Source organism: Setaria italica, chromosome IX (genome assembly GCF_000263155.2).
Source record: "Setaria italica strain Yugu1 chromosome IX, Setaria_italica_v2.0, whole genome shotgun sequence".
NCBI lineage: Eukaryota > Viridiplantae > Streptophyta > Magnoliopsida > Poales > Poaceae > Setaria > Setaria italica.
In genome coordinates, this window is record NC_028458.1 from 7,133,305 (window position 1) to 7,147,732 (window position 14,428).

Sequence of the window (14,428 nt, forward strand, 5' to 3'; positions counted from 1 at the left end):
CTCCCTCGCTCGCTCTCTCTCTCTCTCTCTCTCTCTCTCTCTTTCTCTCTCTCTCTCTCTCGCTCTCTCGGTAGGTACTAAGACTAGTCCACTAGCATGTGGCTCGTCGAGCAGCAGCTGTTGTGCGCATGCTACGTGGGAGCTCGAGAGGAGAGCGATTAGGCCAGTGCCGCCTGGGATATATGAGCTGTAAACATCTCCGAGTTCCTTGCTGGGATGGAGATCGAAGGCCTAGTGTGAATGATTACGAGCAAGCACTGCTGCAGTATGATGTGGTGACGAGATGTTGTTGTGGGTTGGCAGTTAGGGGCACGTCGAGATTCGTATGGCTGCTCTGGCGATCTTTGTAATCTTGGGCTGTGATTCAGGACAAGAGCACAGGCGGCACGAGCCAAGTACTAGTAGTTGACTTTCCTGTTTGGATTTTCTTTGAAGAGACTGGTAGTAGGTGCGATGTTTCGGAGCCGTATCTTTTCAAGATCTACCACATGTTCGGCTCTAGTAATGTCATGCATTGCATGCCCAACTTCAGTACTTCTTACCTATCTTGTCAAACTTGGACCAAACTCAAAGCCCCTTGGCAGAACTTTTGGAGAGGCTTCAACAAGTGCTTTAGCGTACCAAACAGTTTAAAAAAACGGATTTATACATGAAGCACCTCATGAAGCCGGTTTCGGCTTCCACTGCGCAGGAGGAGCCTGAAATACTGGCTCCGACCGGCTCCTCCCCTTCAATCCATTCATGAAACCAAACGTTTTTCAAAATGTGAAGCTTCACCAAAGAAGCTGCTCCATCAAAGAAGCCATAGCCATTTTAGGAGTAACCAAACGTTCAAGGAATTTGCCAGACTAGTAGAGGAGAACTTGTTGAACAAAATCTTTTAGCACCAATATATGTCTACAATGTATGGAATCCAACATAAATTTGTGTTGGGTCTAGCATAAAATAATTTTTTAGTGTATTTCTATTAATATAGTAGGAAAAACAATATGAGTAACAACCTTTAACTTATATACTGCTACTGTGTGTGTGATGCATTGTTAACCTCTTCCTTGCTGTCCTATCTAATTTTGTATTTTCTTATTGGAACATTCCATGGTGTTAATTGGGGAGGGGGGACCCTTCTTCCTATTTGTGGACACACCATAGACTTTTGTGGCTTGTACATTCTCTTACCAGAGAGACTATATAAGCATATGTATACATGCACCATAGAATTTAGTATCGTACGTCTCTATCTTATATGGAACCTTGCCTAATGAGGAATAATTTGGTAGCTAGCTCATGGACAAAACGGGTGGGTCGGTGCCACTGCCCCCTGCATAACCTATTTTAAACTCTCTTGGATCGAGCTACTGATTAAGAGGAAGACTAATCAAATCGTGTTACGTAGTTAAATAACTAATCAGCATTGGAACTTGAGCTGCAAGACCAAAAAGAAGTGCAGTATACTACTACAATGCAGCCAATCCCAATAATCTGTGATTTCTTTAGCGGAAATAGTTTGTGGTTTTGCCTTGAAGAGGTCTATGCTCCGCTTATTTTAGCTCGAGTGTACAGAAACATGTGGTACTTATTCGGGCCATTTCGTCTGTAGACGTGGCGGATCCTCCACTGCTTGCGTGCCAGTTACAGATCTTGCTAGTTTTCTCAACTAACCACTCTGCACCGGCAAATTCCGGCAATAGAAAGTGGCAAGCCATGCTGAAACAGGAGAGATTGTAGCTCGTAGTCGTAGATCGTCTTGTCAAAGTCCGTAGTGAAATTTCAGGTGAATTTGAACTCGTGTTCTGCGAAACAACGTTGACGTTTCAAACTAGACGTTGCAGCAGGCCTCTGATGTCTGATCAGCTCAGCTAGAGCGCTGCATGCTCAGCTAGGCAGGTGCCTGTCAGCGGGTGAGTCCAAGTCGCACGCCGACAAACCTACCACCAGCTGACCAGCAGCTGCTGACAAGACCAGAGCAGCGCAACCCAACCCTATCCCCGGGCGCGCCACACCGCCGCGCCTGACGACCCCTGACACCGTCCTCTCCCTTGCCCCATATCCGCATGCTCCCTTTCTTTCGCTCCCAGCCAGAGTCCAACCCCAACCCCGACCCCTCCCCTGGCGTGGACCGTGCGCGGGTCGGCGGCACATGGCCTCATGCCGCCGTGTCCCGGGACGCCCGCGCACGTTCACGGCTCGGGTTGCGGCGGCGGCCACGCGATCCACGGGCGGGCCGACGGGCAACGGACGCGCCCGGGACATGGAGGGGGCAGATCTTCCTCGCCCCATGACCCGGGCGCGCACGAACCTCTCCTCGGCTCCTCCCGACCCGTGCGGCACCGGTGCGACTCCCTGTGTGGGGGTGGCGCGCCCCTGCGACTGCGAGCGCGACTCCCTGCCGCGACAGGCCACGGCGCGGGAGAGCCCACGCACAAACCGCCGAAGGGGGGAGGTCAGAGGTGCGCTGCATTCGGGCGTGTTTAGGGGGTTCGCGCGCGTGATTATGGTGGTGCTTTGCCATGAACCGTCTTGTCGCTCTGAACGTCTGATCCTATCACGCTCCCGCTGTGACCTTTTGCGAGCTGGAAAGATATGCCCGTGCGAGTTCCTGATGGTCAGTGTCGGCAATGTGAATCGTCGCTTAGGTTGATTTGTGGTTGCCATGCTGCGGTCTAGAATCTAGCTACACTTTTAGGGAATATATATCTAGTTGGAATGCGTCTTTTTTGTAAGCCTTCTACGCGACGGTGACGACGCACAAAATTAGCTACAGAACATGACATGCTACTCAAGTTGTACTAGAAAACATTATCGTATAGGCACCGCAGGCTCGAGATTCTAGTGTGCCGTGTGCAGTGAACGGTTCCCCCGCGAGATCTTGCAGCCTCGGTAGGAGGCAAAACGTGACCGCAGAACGTTCGCGCCACTACGGGGCATGCAGCATTGCGTGCAGCTGGTCATGGCTGCTGGCCCCACGTGGTTCGAAGTATGCAAAGGGACGAGGACGATGCACGAACGACTCGATCTGTGCTTTTTGCTGCGTTTAATCACTTGGGGCTTCTTTGGTAAGGCTCTAGTTCTAGCTTTTCCTGTAGTTCCGGTTGAAGCTCTATTGGTAAAAAAACGGCTTAATCCTTAAAATACTATAGGAGCTGGATCCATTTTATACAGAGAAGTTGAAAATAAAAAATAGCTTCTATTTTAGGAGGAACCGGAACCTAAGGCCTTACTAACACCGTGACTCCATGATTTGCGCGTATCATCGTCGTCACTCTCCTCCACTACTCGGAAAATCTGAACGGATCAAAGAATGGCGAATACTACATGGCGTTCTGTCCGCAACAGCGACAACTTTCCCAAGGCTGGGAATATCATATCTAGGATTCACAAATCGATGCGATTCTTTAAGCTGGCAACATCATGTACAATTGTAAAGGGTTAAATTTTGTGTGCGCCCCGGATCGAATATGTGTGTAGCTTAGATTTTGTCTGGAGTTCTTGTAGCCTTGCCAGGGCACATCGCGAGCTAGCTAGCTTCAGAAAGATTATCACGAGGTCCTTTAGTTTCTTCTTCAGAATAAATTATCATCAAATCGCCTTCCTCCTCTCTCCTTTCATCTCCCTACCCCATTCTCCTTTCCTTGGTTGTTGCATAGACATGATACTCTCCTGCACCTTAGCAAATTGCTTATTACATGTTAGGCTATTGATTGCTAAGAAAACTATCCCAATTTCCCTTACATGTGTGCGGTGAATCGTGGTAATATATCCCCATCTACACCCTTAATTAGCTATTTTCAACCAATAAATAGGGATGACGATCCTCCACATTTGCCTCGTACATGGACTAGCCGAAATACAATCTTTAGTGATAAATACCCATATTTTTGGATAAAATGAGGTCTAATCAGCAAAGCTATCACTAGCAATATATAGCAATATATAATTTAAGTACTCCCTCTGTTCCAAATTATTGAACGACTTTAGTATAATACTAAGTTAAATCTCTCTAACTTTAATCAAATGTACATAAAAGTACGTTAATTTCCACAATACCAACTATCAATATGTATTTCTTGGTGGATTTAATTAAAATGATTTAATATTGTCAATGTTGGTACTATTTATACTTTTTCTATAAATCTAATCAAATTAGATGAGTTTAATTTAAAATAGACCTAAAGGATAAATAATTTGGAACAGGTGGAGTACTTAATATTAAAAAGATAAAGTTATGCAACATGTTCATCTTTAAAAAATATTAATATTTTAACATTTATTTTTAAATATTTTATAAGTATATTATTTTTTATGATAATAATAGTTAAAAGCCAATTCATAAGACCATATTATGTCAAAAGGTATAATTTATTATACATTGGGGTGAACGAGCAGGGCTTCGGACGAGCTACACCTTTGCTTCTTGAAATAAATCACAAGCATTATAAATTTATTATGTCATTTAATAAGGAAGGAAGCCTAGTACTCCCTCCGTATCAAACATTTGTCGCTGTTAACATTCTCTTGTAATGCTTGACCATTCATCTTATTCAAAAAATTTGTGTTAGTATCATTTGTTTGTTTGTAATTTGCTTTATTATCAAAGGTATTTTAAATATGAATTATATTTTTATATGTTTGGAATAAATTTTTAAATAAGAAAAGTCAGGAAGGGGATTTGGGCCATACTGGTGCGCGAGCGCGACGGTCCCCTTGCTGCGTTTTGGTGGACCTTTTTCTGTTGGCATGACGCCGCGATGGGCTTCTCTCTCACTTTCACTGAATTTTGGCCTCTATAATTAGGGTCAAACTAAGTCAAATGGGCCTAAACTCCACCCCATCAGGCCACAACTCTCTAGAGCCCAGGGGCACCGTCGCCGCTTGTCGTTCGCACTCTCTCCTCCCACGCTGCCACACACGCCAAGCCAAGACGCGACGGGGCTAACCGCCGCTACGAGACAAGCCAGAGCGAGCAAGGGAAAGCCGGCGGCGCGGAGTAGGACTGAGGAGGCGGTGGACTGGTGGTGGGTGGCGGCCGCAGCCCTAGCTTCTCACGAGACCGCCGCTGCCGGCCGTGGTGGTTAGTTCCGTGCCGTTCTCCAGCGGCTCGAAGGTGACTCGTCCCTCTCCTTACCCTCGCTCGCTGTACCTGTACCTGTTCCACCGATTGCGTTGCGTAACGTCCGCGCGCGGATTGCTCGCTGCTGTCTCTCTGATCAAATGGGCGCCGCTTCGGGGCTCCGGTCGATGGATTTTGGTCTGCTCGGCGGGATCTTTGTCTCAAAATGGTGTCGACTATTTTATCCCCGAAAAGAAGAGACGGTGGCGGCTTTGAACTGAATTGGGTGCTGCTGGGGTTGGGGCCTGGGGTTCTTACAGCGAGCAAGGAACCAAGCGGTACTGTCAAGCTTTCTTTGTTGCGTGAAAGTGAGCTCAGTTCGGAGCTCGCAAACTTTTGGAGGTTCTGGAACTGGATTACTTCGCGATGCTGTCAGTGGCTCAAGAAAACCCGGACAGCATCCAAAGTGCTATGGCCTGGGGTTTCATTTTCTTGGTTATGGAATCTTGCAAGCATCTACGCTTCCATCCTTACATCCATAAAGAAAAACCACACTGACCTCGTTGCTCACATTAACTAGTGTCTTGATACTAGAGAGATCGAATGATAGGCAGTCGCTCATTTTAACAGAGATTCACTGGACAAAGGAATTCCTGAACAGAGAAAGTTCCCTTCTAGATCTGCAAACTAGGACGCTAGTCTGTATTTGTATTTTTTGTCAGTTGCTATAAGATTTGCTTTCATCTGAGCAAATAAAGAAATGAAGTACCCTTTTAGTCCATTTGTATTGTTTTTATATTTTCAGAAATGTTACAAATGCATCAGTTAACTTTGTTCGTACAATAAGCCTTGAACTCTTTTATTGATTTTGCCATGGTGAAAAATCACCTTTCTGTTGTTATCAGCACACCTGCTACTGTTTTGAAATACGTCCCAGATTAGAATACCATTCAACGGTGCAGAAAAAGACTACTTTGCTTTGTCCTTTGAGCAGCACCAATACTGTATCGTGGCTCATTTTTCCTGGTGTGTGCAAAGAACTATGCTAGTCTAGAAACTGATGGCTGATTGATAGCATTTGGCAAGTGTGCCTGTCATAATCCAATGTGTCCCTTTGTTCAGATCTAGTTGCTGGCAACTAAATCTGCACCTGTGGTTGCCCATAGCTTGTGCTCCTCTTCTGCAATATATATGCTCGTATAGTCGTCTGTCGTGTCCTGGCTGGTATTGTTCATCCTAATCTCACCATTTGAAGGTCTGTGGAGGAAACACTGACTGTGTGTTTTTTACCCAAGAAATGTAAGTTAGTGACACTGAAGTATCAAAACCAACATCATGGAGCCTATGTAGCTCCCATCTGGTTGGTCACCTTGACTCTTAACATCTCTGCAGTCTGTAACATAATTACTGAAATTATAATGTGATAAATTTACATTATAAACCAGTCTGCTTGCTTGTTAAGATTTGTGTAGTTGACAACTTTTTCTTCCATATCCCTTTTCCTCAGGTTAAACTTAATAATTGAATTCCTGGTTCAGGGCATGGTTCCTAGTAATACCTTGGAGGACGAATAATTAAAGATCTTTGATGGCGCCATAAAGTAAATATAATTGCTTTGAGATGTATGAATTAGAGGCTTAAATGGTAGTTGAATATATTTTATTATATTTTCATAGTTTCAACTCTATAATATGGTAGCTTTCTTCTATGCTATAGAATACTGACTTCATAATTTGTAGCCACCTCGAGAAAAATTTAGATCTTTATGCTTGTCTCGGTGGCGGTTGTTTAGTTCTAGATGGAAAAGGACAAAAGCCTTGGAGGTTGCCATGCTTGAGAACTACACTACTGTAATATTATGTTGTAGCATCTGAGTATTCTTGATTGTGTAAATTTAAGCATGCAGTCTGTAGCCTGAGGCTTTCAATGATGTCTAAATGGCAGGATCTCTTTCAGTTAGTTAATTATCTACGTCAACTACTTCTACATTACGTACTTTTTGCATGTGCAGTTCAATGGATGGAATGAATTCGATCTGCCATTCCCTTTCCAGGATATACGACTCATGGTTCTGGAAACACACCTTCTATGCTAAAAAATGAAGATGATTCAGTAAGGGACCAAAATGTCGATCTTGATTCTTGATGATGATCACATTGAAAACCAGATGGCATTTGATATCATCAGTGATCTGGTTGACATGAATAGTAATCCAAGCAAAGAAAACCTGGAAAATGGTGAACCTTTTGTTGGCATGGAGTTTGAATAAGAGGAAGCTGCAAAGGTGTTCTACATAGCTTACGCTAGTCAGGTAGGTTTCTCTGTGTGCATTAGCAAGTCCAGGCGCTCAAGGAATGATGAGTCTATTATCATGAGGCGTTTCGTTTGTTCGAAGGAGGATTTCCATAATAAGAAGCAAAACTATGACACTGGTAAGAGAGAGAGAAGTCATGCAACAATAAGGGAGGGTTGTCATGCAATGATTGAAGTAACACAGAAGTACTATGGGTGGTGGGTTGTGATCAAGTTGATCAAAGAACACAATCATGTCTTGGAAGCTCCAAGCATAGTGAGATATGTTGCACCTGAGAAATATGCACAGTTCGAACCATTTGTAGGAATGGAGTTTCCTTCTCATGAAGCTGCCTAGACATTCTATTATGCCTATGCCAGCCGTATGGGCTTTGAAGTGCGAATCAGATTATCCTGCTGTTCACCTAAGGATGGGACATTTGTAATGTGGCGCTTTAATTGCACCAAAGAAGGGGCTGATTCCCGTGAAGAAAATAATAACGAGAACAAGAGAAAGAGAAATCGGGCTGCTACAAAAGAAGGCTGCAAAGCATCATTTGAGATAGTAAAAAGAGAACAGGATAAATGGGTTGTTTCCAAGCTTTTCTTGGCGCATACACATGAGTTGGCTGCTGTACAAGATGAAGTACATTACATTCAGTCAAATAGTGAGGTTGTTGTTCTTGCAAAGACTAGTGTTCTTCAAGGAAATTGGATTGCACCAACCATGAATCCACAGCTTGGAGAATTGGGAAGAAATTTTGAGGAACTATCTCCAAATAATCAAGAAATGATAGAACCTTGCCGTTGTGATTTTGGGCTGGATGATACCCAAAAGCTTCTTGGATACTTCAAGCGGCTGAATACTGAGAATCCTACATTTTCATATGCATTTCAGGTTGACAAAAATGATTGCTTGACACATGCCTTCTGGGCTGATGCCAAAGTTAGAACATCGTACTGCTATTTTGGGGATGGTGTTAGACTTGAGACATCTTTTGTAGAGAATGACGACGTTTTGCCATTAGTTTTGTTAACTGGTACATCACCTGCAAAGTGTAGTATTTGGTTGTGCATTACTTACTGATTTCACAGAATCCTCTTACATTTGGTTCTTTCAAAACTGGATTGCAGCAATGGGTTCACACCATCCTACATCATTAGCTACAAGTTATAATGAAGCCATTGGTTCAGCAGCAGCAAAAGTATTTCCTCAGACACACCTTCTGTATTGTACTTCTCAGATATTAAACAGATGCAAGGAAAATTTGGTAAACGTATATTCTAGATGTGCTTCTTTTGAAGAGGAATTTGTTGTGTGCATTCATGAGCCTGAAACAACTGAAATATTTGAGTCAAGTTGGAAGAAGATCCTTGATAAATTTGATCTGGCAGCCAACCTATGGCTCCAGTATCTATACAGAATTTGACAAAGATGGGTTCCTGTGTACTTCAAAGATGTTTTTACTGCTGAACTTTCAGCAACTCAGAGACCTGAAAGCTTGGCAAGCTTCTTCAAGAAATACTTCAACAAAACAACAACTTTGCCAATCTTCATCTCATTATTTGAACATGTGATGGCTGGATGGGCAGAGAAGGAAGCTCTGGAAGATCTGGCCACATCTTTTACCAGACCTATTTTAAGAACTCCCTCAAACATGTTGAAACAGGTGTCAGAAATATACACGAGAACTGTCTTTAACATCTTTGAGGAGGAATTCGTCGAATCATTAGGATATTACGTTTCCAGCCTTAACAATGATGGGCCGATTGCTGTGCATAAAAGTCACAAAGGAGGACGCTGAATCTTCATTCACCGTCAGCTATGACACCATTGACAAGAGAGCTCAATGCAGTTGCTGTAAGTTCGAGAGTTCTGGTATTTTATGTCGGCATATACTGAGGTTATTCTTAGCTCTTGATGTGCGTGCCATACCAGAGTTTTACATACTCAAACGGTGGACGAAAGAAGCGAAGAATGGTTTTGTGTTGGATAAATGTTTGCGATGTAGTGAGCTGCGCCACGATGCCCTTAGATATGCCAGGGAAGGATCAACATCTGGGGAGGTTTTCACCTTTGCACAGCGAACTCTTCAGGCTGCCTTTTCTGACGTTAACATGAAACAACAAATTGTTAGTAGATGTAGAATGAGATGAACATGGCACTATAGTGCATTCTTTCTATAGTCATGGAGATAAAGATAGCTTTCCAGTGCCCTATCTTTCCTCTGTTGCGTCAATTCCTGCTTCATGAACTATGTGTTTGTAGCTACGGATGATTTCCCTGACGAATTCAGTTTCTTGTCGTTTCATTCGTTGACCCCATCTCCATCTGCATCCCCATTTGTTGCTTCAATTAGCAAGCAAAAACTTTAAGACTAACATGGTAAACACAGTTATCTTTGTGATGATGATATTTCGATACGTTTAAAGATGTACGATAGCCTATTCTGAAAAGGAAATTTACAGGTTATGGGCAAATTTAGGGCCTGTTCGCTTCAGCTTATAAGCCGGCTGAAAAGTTGAAACGGCTGATTTGTTATGAGAGAAAAACACTGTTTGGTGGCTGATAAGCCGGCTGAATAAGTTGAAGCAAACAGGCCCAACGTTTCTATGTAATTTACCTAAGCCTCGCATTGACTGGAAAGTCAAGTAGAAAAGCTGACATAAACGCAGACAAACCTTTGAAAGCGGCAGCATTTTGTTGTCGTCTATTTAAATACTATGAAACTTGCAGGCCTGTTATTTAGTCCTATGTGTGGCTTCGGCCGTGTTGTGTAAGCCATTTGTAGAAGCCATTTGCAGACTTGTAGAAGCCATTTGTCCGTTTCCAACGCCCATCGAACGAGAGTACAAGACACAATGCAAAACTATGAGGCAGGAACATGTGGAGCACACACAAAGCAAAGATGTGACATGAGTAGCATTCTTTGGACACATAACGTGCAAAGATGCACTCACATTGACCAGATCAGGTGAAGGCTCATCCAATCTGTCGAAGACTTGGCAATTGGCCAAGTGCGTACCATCATCCCATTTGGAACGAGCTAAGAGGCCCACAATATACTAATGTATACCTTGCAGAAAACCAGACGACAGCCAAAGCATCACATGGTTCCAGGCTCCCTCGCGTTTTGTTTGAAGAAAAGAGAGAAGATTCCTCATCCCAACTTTTGAGCAGCAAAGCCTACTCATGGGAAGCATGCCCTCGAAGGGAGGGCACGCTCGGAGGGAGTAGAAAGTAGAATTATCTGAGATGCATGCAACAGCACAGCACCCAAGACAGGAGGGAATCTGATGGTAGTGAACTGGGGGCGGCTCATCAATCAGAAAACAGATACAAAGAGGCACAAGTTACAGCATGGCCAAAGGCACCAAAATTCCACGACAAAAGGCTCATGCTCATGTAGCATCACAGATACAGAGCTCAAATTTTGATATTATTCATTCATTTCATAAGACATCAATAACCAATGACAATCAGAACACCATATGTATTTGCTAGTAGCCTCATCAGGCATCTCATTAAAATTGAATAAACCGAACATATGTGTCCAAAATCACAAGTGAGAAGCATAGGTAGCAATAGATATTACAGTCTTGATGAATAGAAGAAAACGATCGCAGATAGACTGGCCGGAAACTTTGTCCACGCTAATGAAGAAACAGTAACAAAAAGAGAAAGAAATGGGGAAGGAGGCTGGCGATAATGGCTCCTCTCAGCTTGCATTTCTTGGGCCCAAAGAATTGCCGAAGAATTAGAAGCATTTCCTGTGCACGATGGACGGGCCAGACTCGTCGTACTCAGCCTTGGCAATCCACATCTGCAGTTGCAAGCAAACTTGTAAGCAAATAGATTAACCTTGAGGAAATTGGAGTGCTGTTTATTAAAGCAATGTTTATTTACCTGCTGAAAGGTGCTGAGCGATGCCAAGATGGATCCTCCAATCCAGACACTGTACTTCCTTTCTGGAGGAGCAACCACCTTGATCTTCATGCTGCTAGGAGCCAAGGCAGTGATCTCCTTGCTCATCCTGTCAGCAATGCCAGGGAACATGGTGGTACCACCAGAGAGGACGATGTTGCCGTATAGATCCTTCCTAATATCCACGTCACACTTCATGATGGAGTTGTAGGTAGTCTCGTGGATACCAGCAGCTTCCATCCCAATGAAAGATGGCTGGAAGAGGACCTCAGGGCAGCGGAAGCGCTCAGCGCCAATGGTGATGACCTGTCCATCAGGAAGCTCGTAGCTCTTCTCCACAGAAGAGCTGGTCTTGGCAGTCTCCATCTCCTGGTCGTAGTCCAGGGCAATGTAGGCAAGCTTCTCCTTCATGTCCCTGACAATTTCCCGCTCAGCGGTGGTGGTGAAGGAGTAGCCGCGCTCAGTCAGGATCTTCATGAGGTAGTCAGTGAGATCACGGCCAGCAAGGTCAAGACGAAGGATAGCGTGGGGGAGGGCGTATCCCTCGTAGATGGGGACAGTGTGGCTGACACCATCTCCAGAGTCGAGCACGATACCTGAGGGGTAAAGAGATTTCGAATGTTAGTGACAATTGGAGCAAATCAGATTTGAAAAGTGCTTATTCAAAGCAGCATAATTTGTTTGTTAGGTTGATTCATCAAATTTGTCAAGATCAATGTTTACATATGAACATTTTCCAAGATCTCTAAAATTTCAAAAGGCTACAGTTCAGTAGAGAATCAAATCAGCTCACCTGTGGTACGACCACTGGCATACAGCGAGAGGACGGCCTGGATGGCGACGTACATAGCAGGGGTGTTGAAGGTCTCGAACATGATCTGGGTCATCTTCTCACGGTTAGCCTTGGGGTTGAGGGGCGCCTCAGTGAGGAGGACAGGGTGCTCCTCGGGAGCCACACGGAGCTCGTTGTAGAAGGTGTGATGCCAGATCTTCTCCATGTCGTCCCAGTTGCTGACGATGCCGTGCTCGATGGGGTACTTGAGGGTCAGGATACCCCTCTTCGACTGGGCCTCGTCACCGACGTAGGCGTCTTTCTGCCCCATCCCGACCATGACACCGGTGTGGCGTGGGCGCCCCACGATGCTGGGGAAGACGGCCCTCGGGGCGTCATCCCCGGCGAACCCAGCCTGCCATCAAGAGCAAACAAGCACATTGCTGTTGTTAGAGCCTTAGCAGTAACCAACTGAAGAAAAAAAGTGTTTCGGAGATCAAAACGGTCGCTCACCTTCACCATACCGGTACCATTGTCGCAGACGAGAGGCTGAATGTCCTCCGCGTCAGCCATTTTCTACCTACAGGAAAGCTCGCACGATGCCACATTTGTCAAATCAAGCAGGAATTAAATAAGCAAAGCAGGCAAATTGCAAAGCTATCGATGATTTGTTTCCATTGTTTGCTCTACATACAAAATCTACTCTAAAGGCATCAATTGAACCCTCCCAATAAGATACCAGAAAACCAGCAATTAACGAACTAATAAATGGCATTCCCCAACCCCACCACAGATCAGGTCATTTCGTTACCGAAACGCCCGCGGCGCCTCCAGATCACGAGCCGAAACAAGCAGATCTACAGCATGCCAAAGAAACCCGCGCCCCATTTCCGCGAGATCCGGCCGGATCCGCGGCGGGAGCGCGCAAATGCGAGATCGGATCGGCCCGAGCGAGCAATGCCGGGCGGATCTGAGAGCACCGTACCGCGCCCGCGCGGGGCGGCGGTATGGAGGAAGGGGAGACTCTAGCGAGGGACACAGGGTGAATGAGTGGCGAAGATCGTTACCGGAGTAGTGGAGGATCCGCGGCGAGGAGGTGGGGAGCGGGCGGCGAGCTCGCGGCGGGGGGGAAGATGGGGAGGAGAGGAGAGGAGAGGAGAGGGCGAAGCGGTGGTGATGGAGCGGTAGGGTTGGGAATGGGGGTGTATATAAGCCACGGCGCGGGGCTGTCGCTGGCGCTGCGCGAGCGGAGGAGCGCGCTCGGCGTCCCCCCGGCCCCGGGAACCGCGGGCCCACACCCTGGCCCCACGCCCCCCGCCACACGACCCGGTGCGAGAGGGAACAGTGGCCTCCCACTCGCGGGCGGACGAGACGGCGCCCCGACGTGCGTGCCTGTGCGTGCGGACAACAACCTGCGGCGCCGGCGCCGCGGCATGGCTCGGGCTCGGTCCAGCGTCCAGGGGGCGTGCGCGGAGATTCGGGCGGGGGGCCGATGGATGGGCCGGCACGTTTGGAAGAGGCTGGCACCAGGTGGAGTTGGCCCAGCGCTCGTGCTAACTGGGCACCTCGAAATTCGAATTCCAGTTGGAAACGACTTCGCGATTTTGAATGGAGGTCGCGCTAGCTATCACCGAAATGGTATAGACTTTTGAAAATCCTGAGCACGGACTCGTTTATTGCCAAAACTTAATCTGAACAACCATAAATTGATTTTTTTGTCATCTTGGCCCTGAACTTTTTTACATGCCATTTCTAATATCGAAATGCTCACAGGGCCAAATTATCTCAACTAAACCGAGTTATCATCCATTGATCGACCCGACTTAATTGAAATAATCCCATTAGTCTCCGGTATGTGCCTCGAGCATCGTCCTGAAACAACCCGCATACCGTTTTACATGATGGCAACCATCACAAGGATACATATCAGAGTAAATTTTAAACTTTAGTTTACAAGTCTCGATCATCTTACAATATTTCACAAATTACAATTACAAAAATATAACAACTAGAAATGAGAGTTTTCACCAATTAAAGTGAGGTTCTTAACCAACTTAGATGTAGTCTAAGTCTAGATGGCTATCCTATCACGTTTTTCTTAGATTAAGAGTTAAAATGCAGCGGGGAGATATAAGATAATAAGATGCAATAATGATGTTTTTGCCCATAAGACACCACCTGCACAAGCTTAGAGTGATCTCCACCATTCATCAACTTTGCCGGATCCGGCAGGATGAATGTGGCAATCACTCACAAGAAGGAAACCTGCAAAACAACTTAACGGTAGCACCATAAGTACATTGCGTACTTGCAAGAATTATCCATAATACTATATATTTGGTGGATGCACGAGGCTTGTCAAGTTTTGACATTAGACCATAAAAATACGAGC

The 14,428-nt window shown here is 45.5% G+C and overlaps 1 protein-coding gene and 1 long non-coding RNA gene across 2 annotated transcripts; one reads left to right on the forward strand and one right to left on the reverse strand.

The window, feature by feature from the left end:
- Nucleotides 1-4,912: 4,912 nt before the first annotated feature.
- LOC101779713 lies at nucleotides 4,913-9,651 on the forward strand. The gene is made up of 2 exons (XR_002679012.1): nucleotides 4,913-5,101; nucleotides 7,059-9,651. It is a non-coding gene; the product is annotated as an uncharacterized LOC101779713 (long non-coding RNA).
- Nucleotides 9,652-10,758: 1,107 nt separating this feature from the next.
- On the reverse strand, nucleotides 10,759-13,254 carry LOC101780114 (actin-1). The gene is made up of 5 exons (XM_004981913.3): nucleotides 13,104-13,254; nucleotides 12,550-12,616; nucleotides 12,058-12,451; nucleotides 11,247-11,860; nucleotides 10,759-11,163 (listed from the first exon to the last, which is right to left on the reverse strand). The coding sequence occupies exons 2-5, from the start codon at nucleotides 12,607-12,609 to the stop codon at nucleotides 11,098-11,100; spliced, it is 1,134 nt and encodes a 377-aa protein (XP_004981970.1). The 5' UTR covers nucleotides 12,610-12,616; nucleotides 13,104-13,254; the 3' UTR covers nucleotides 10,759-11,097.
- Nucleotides 13,255-14,428: the final 1,174 nt, after the last annotated feature.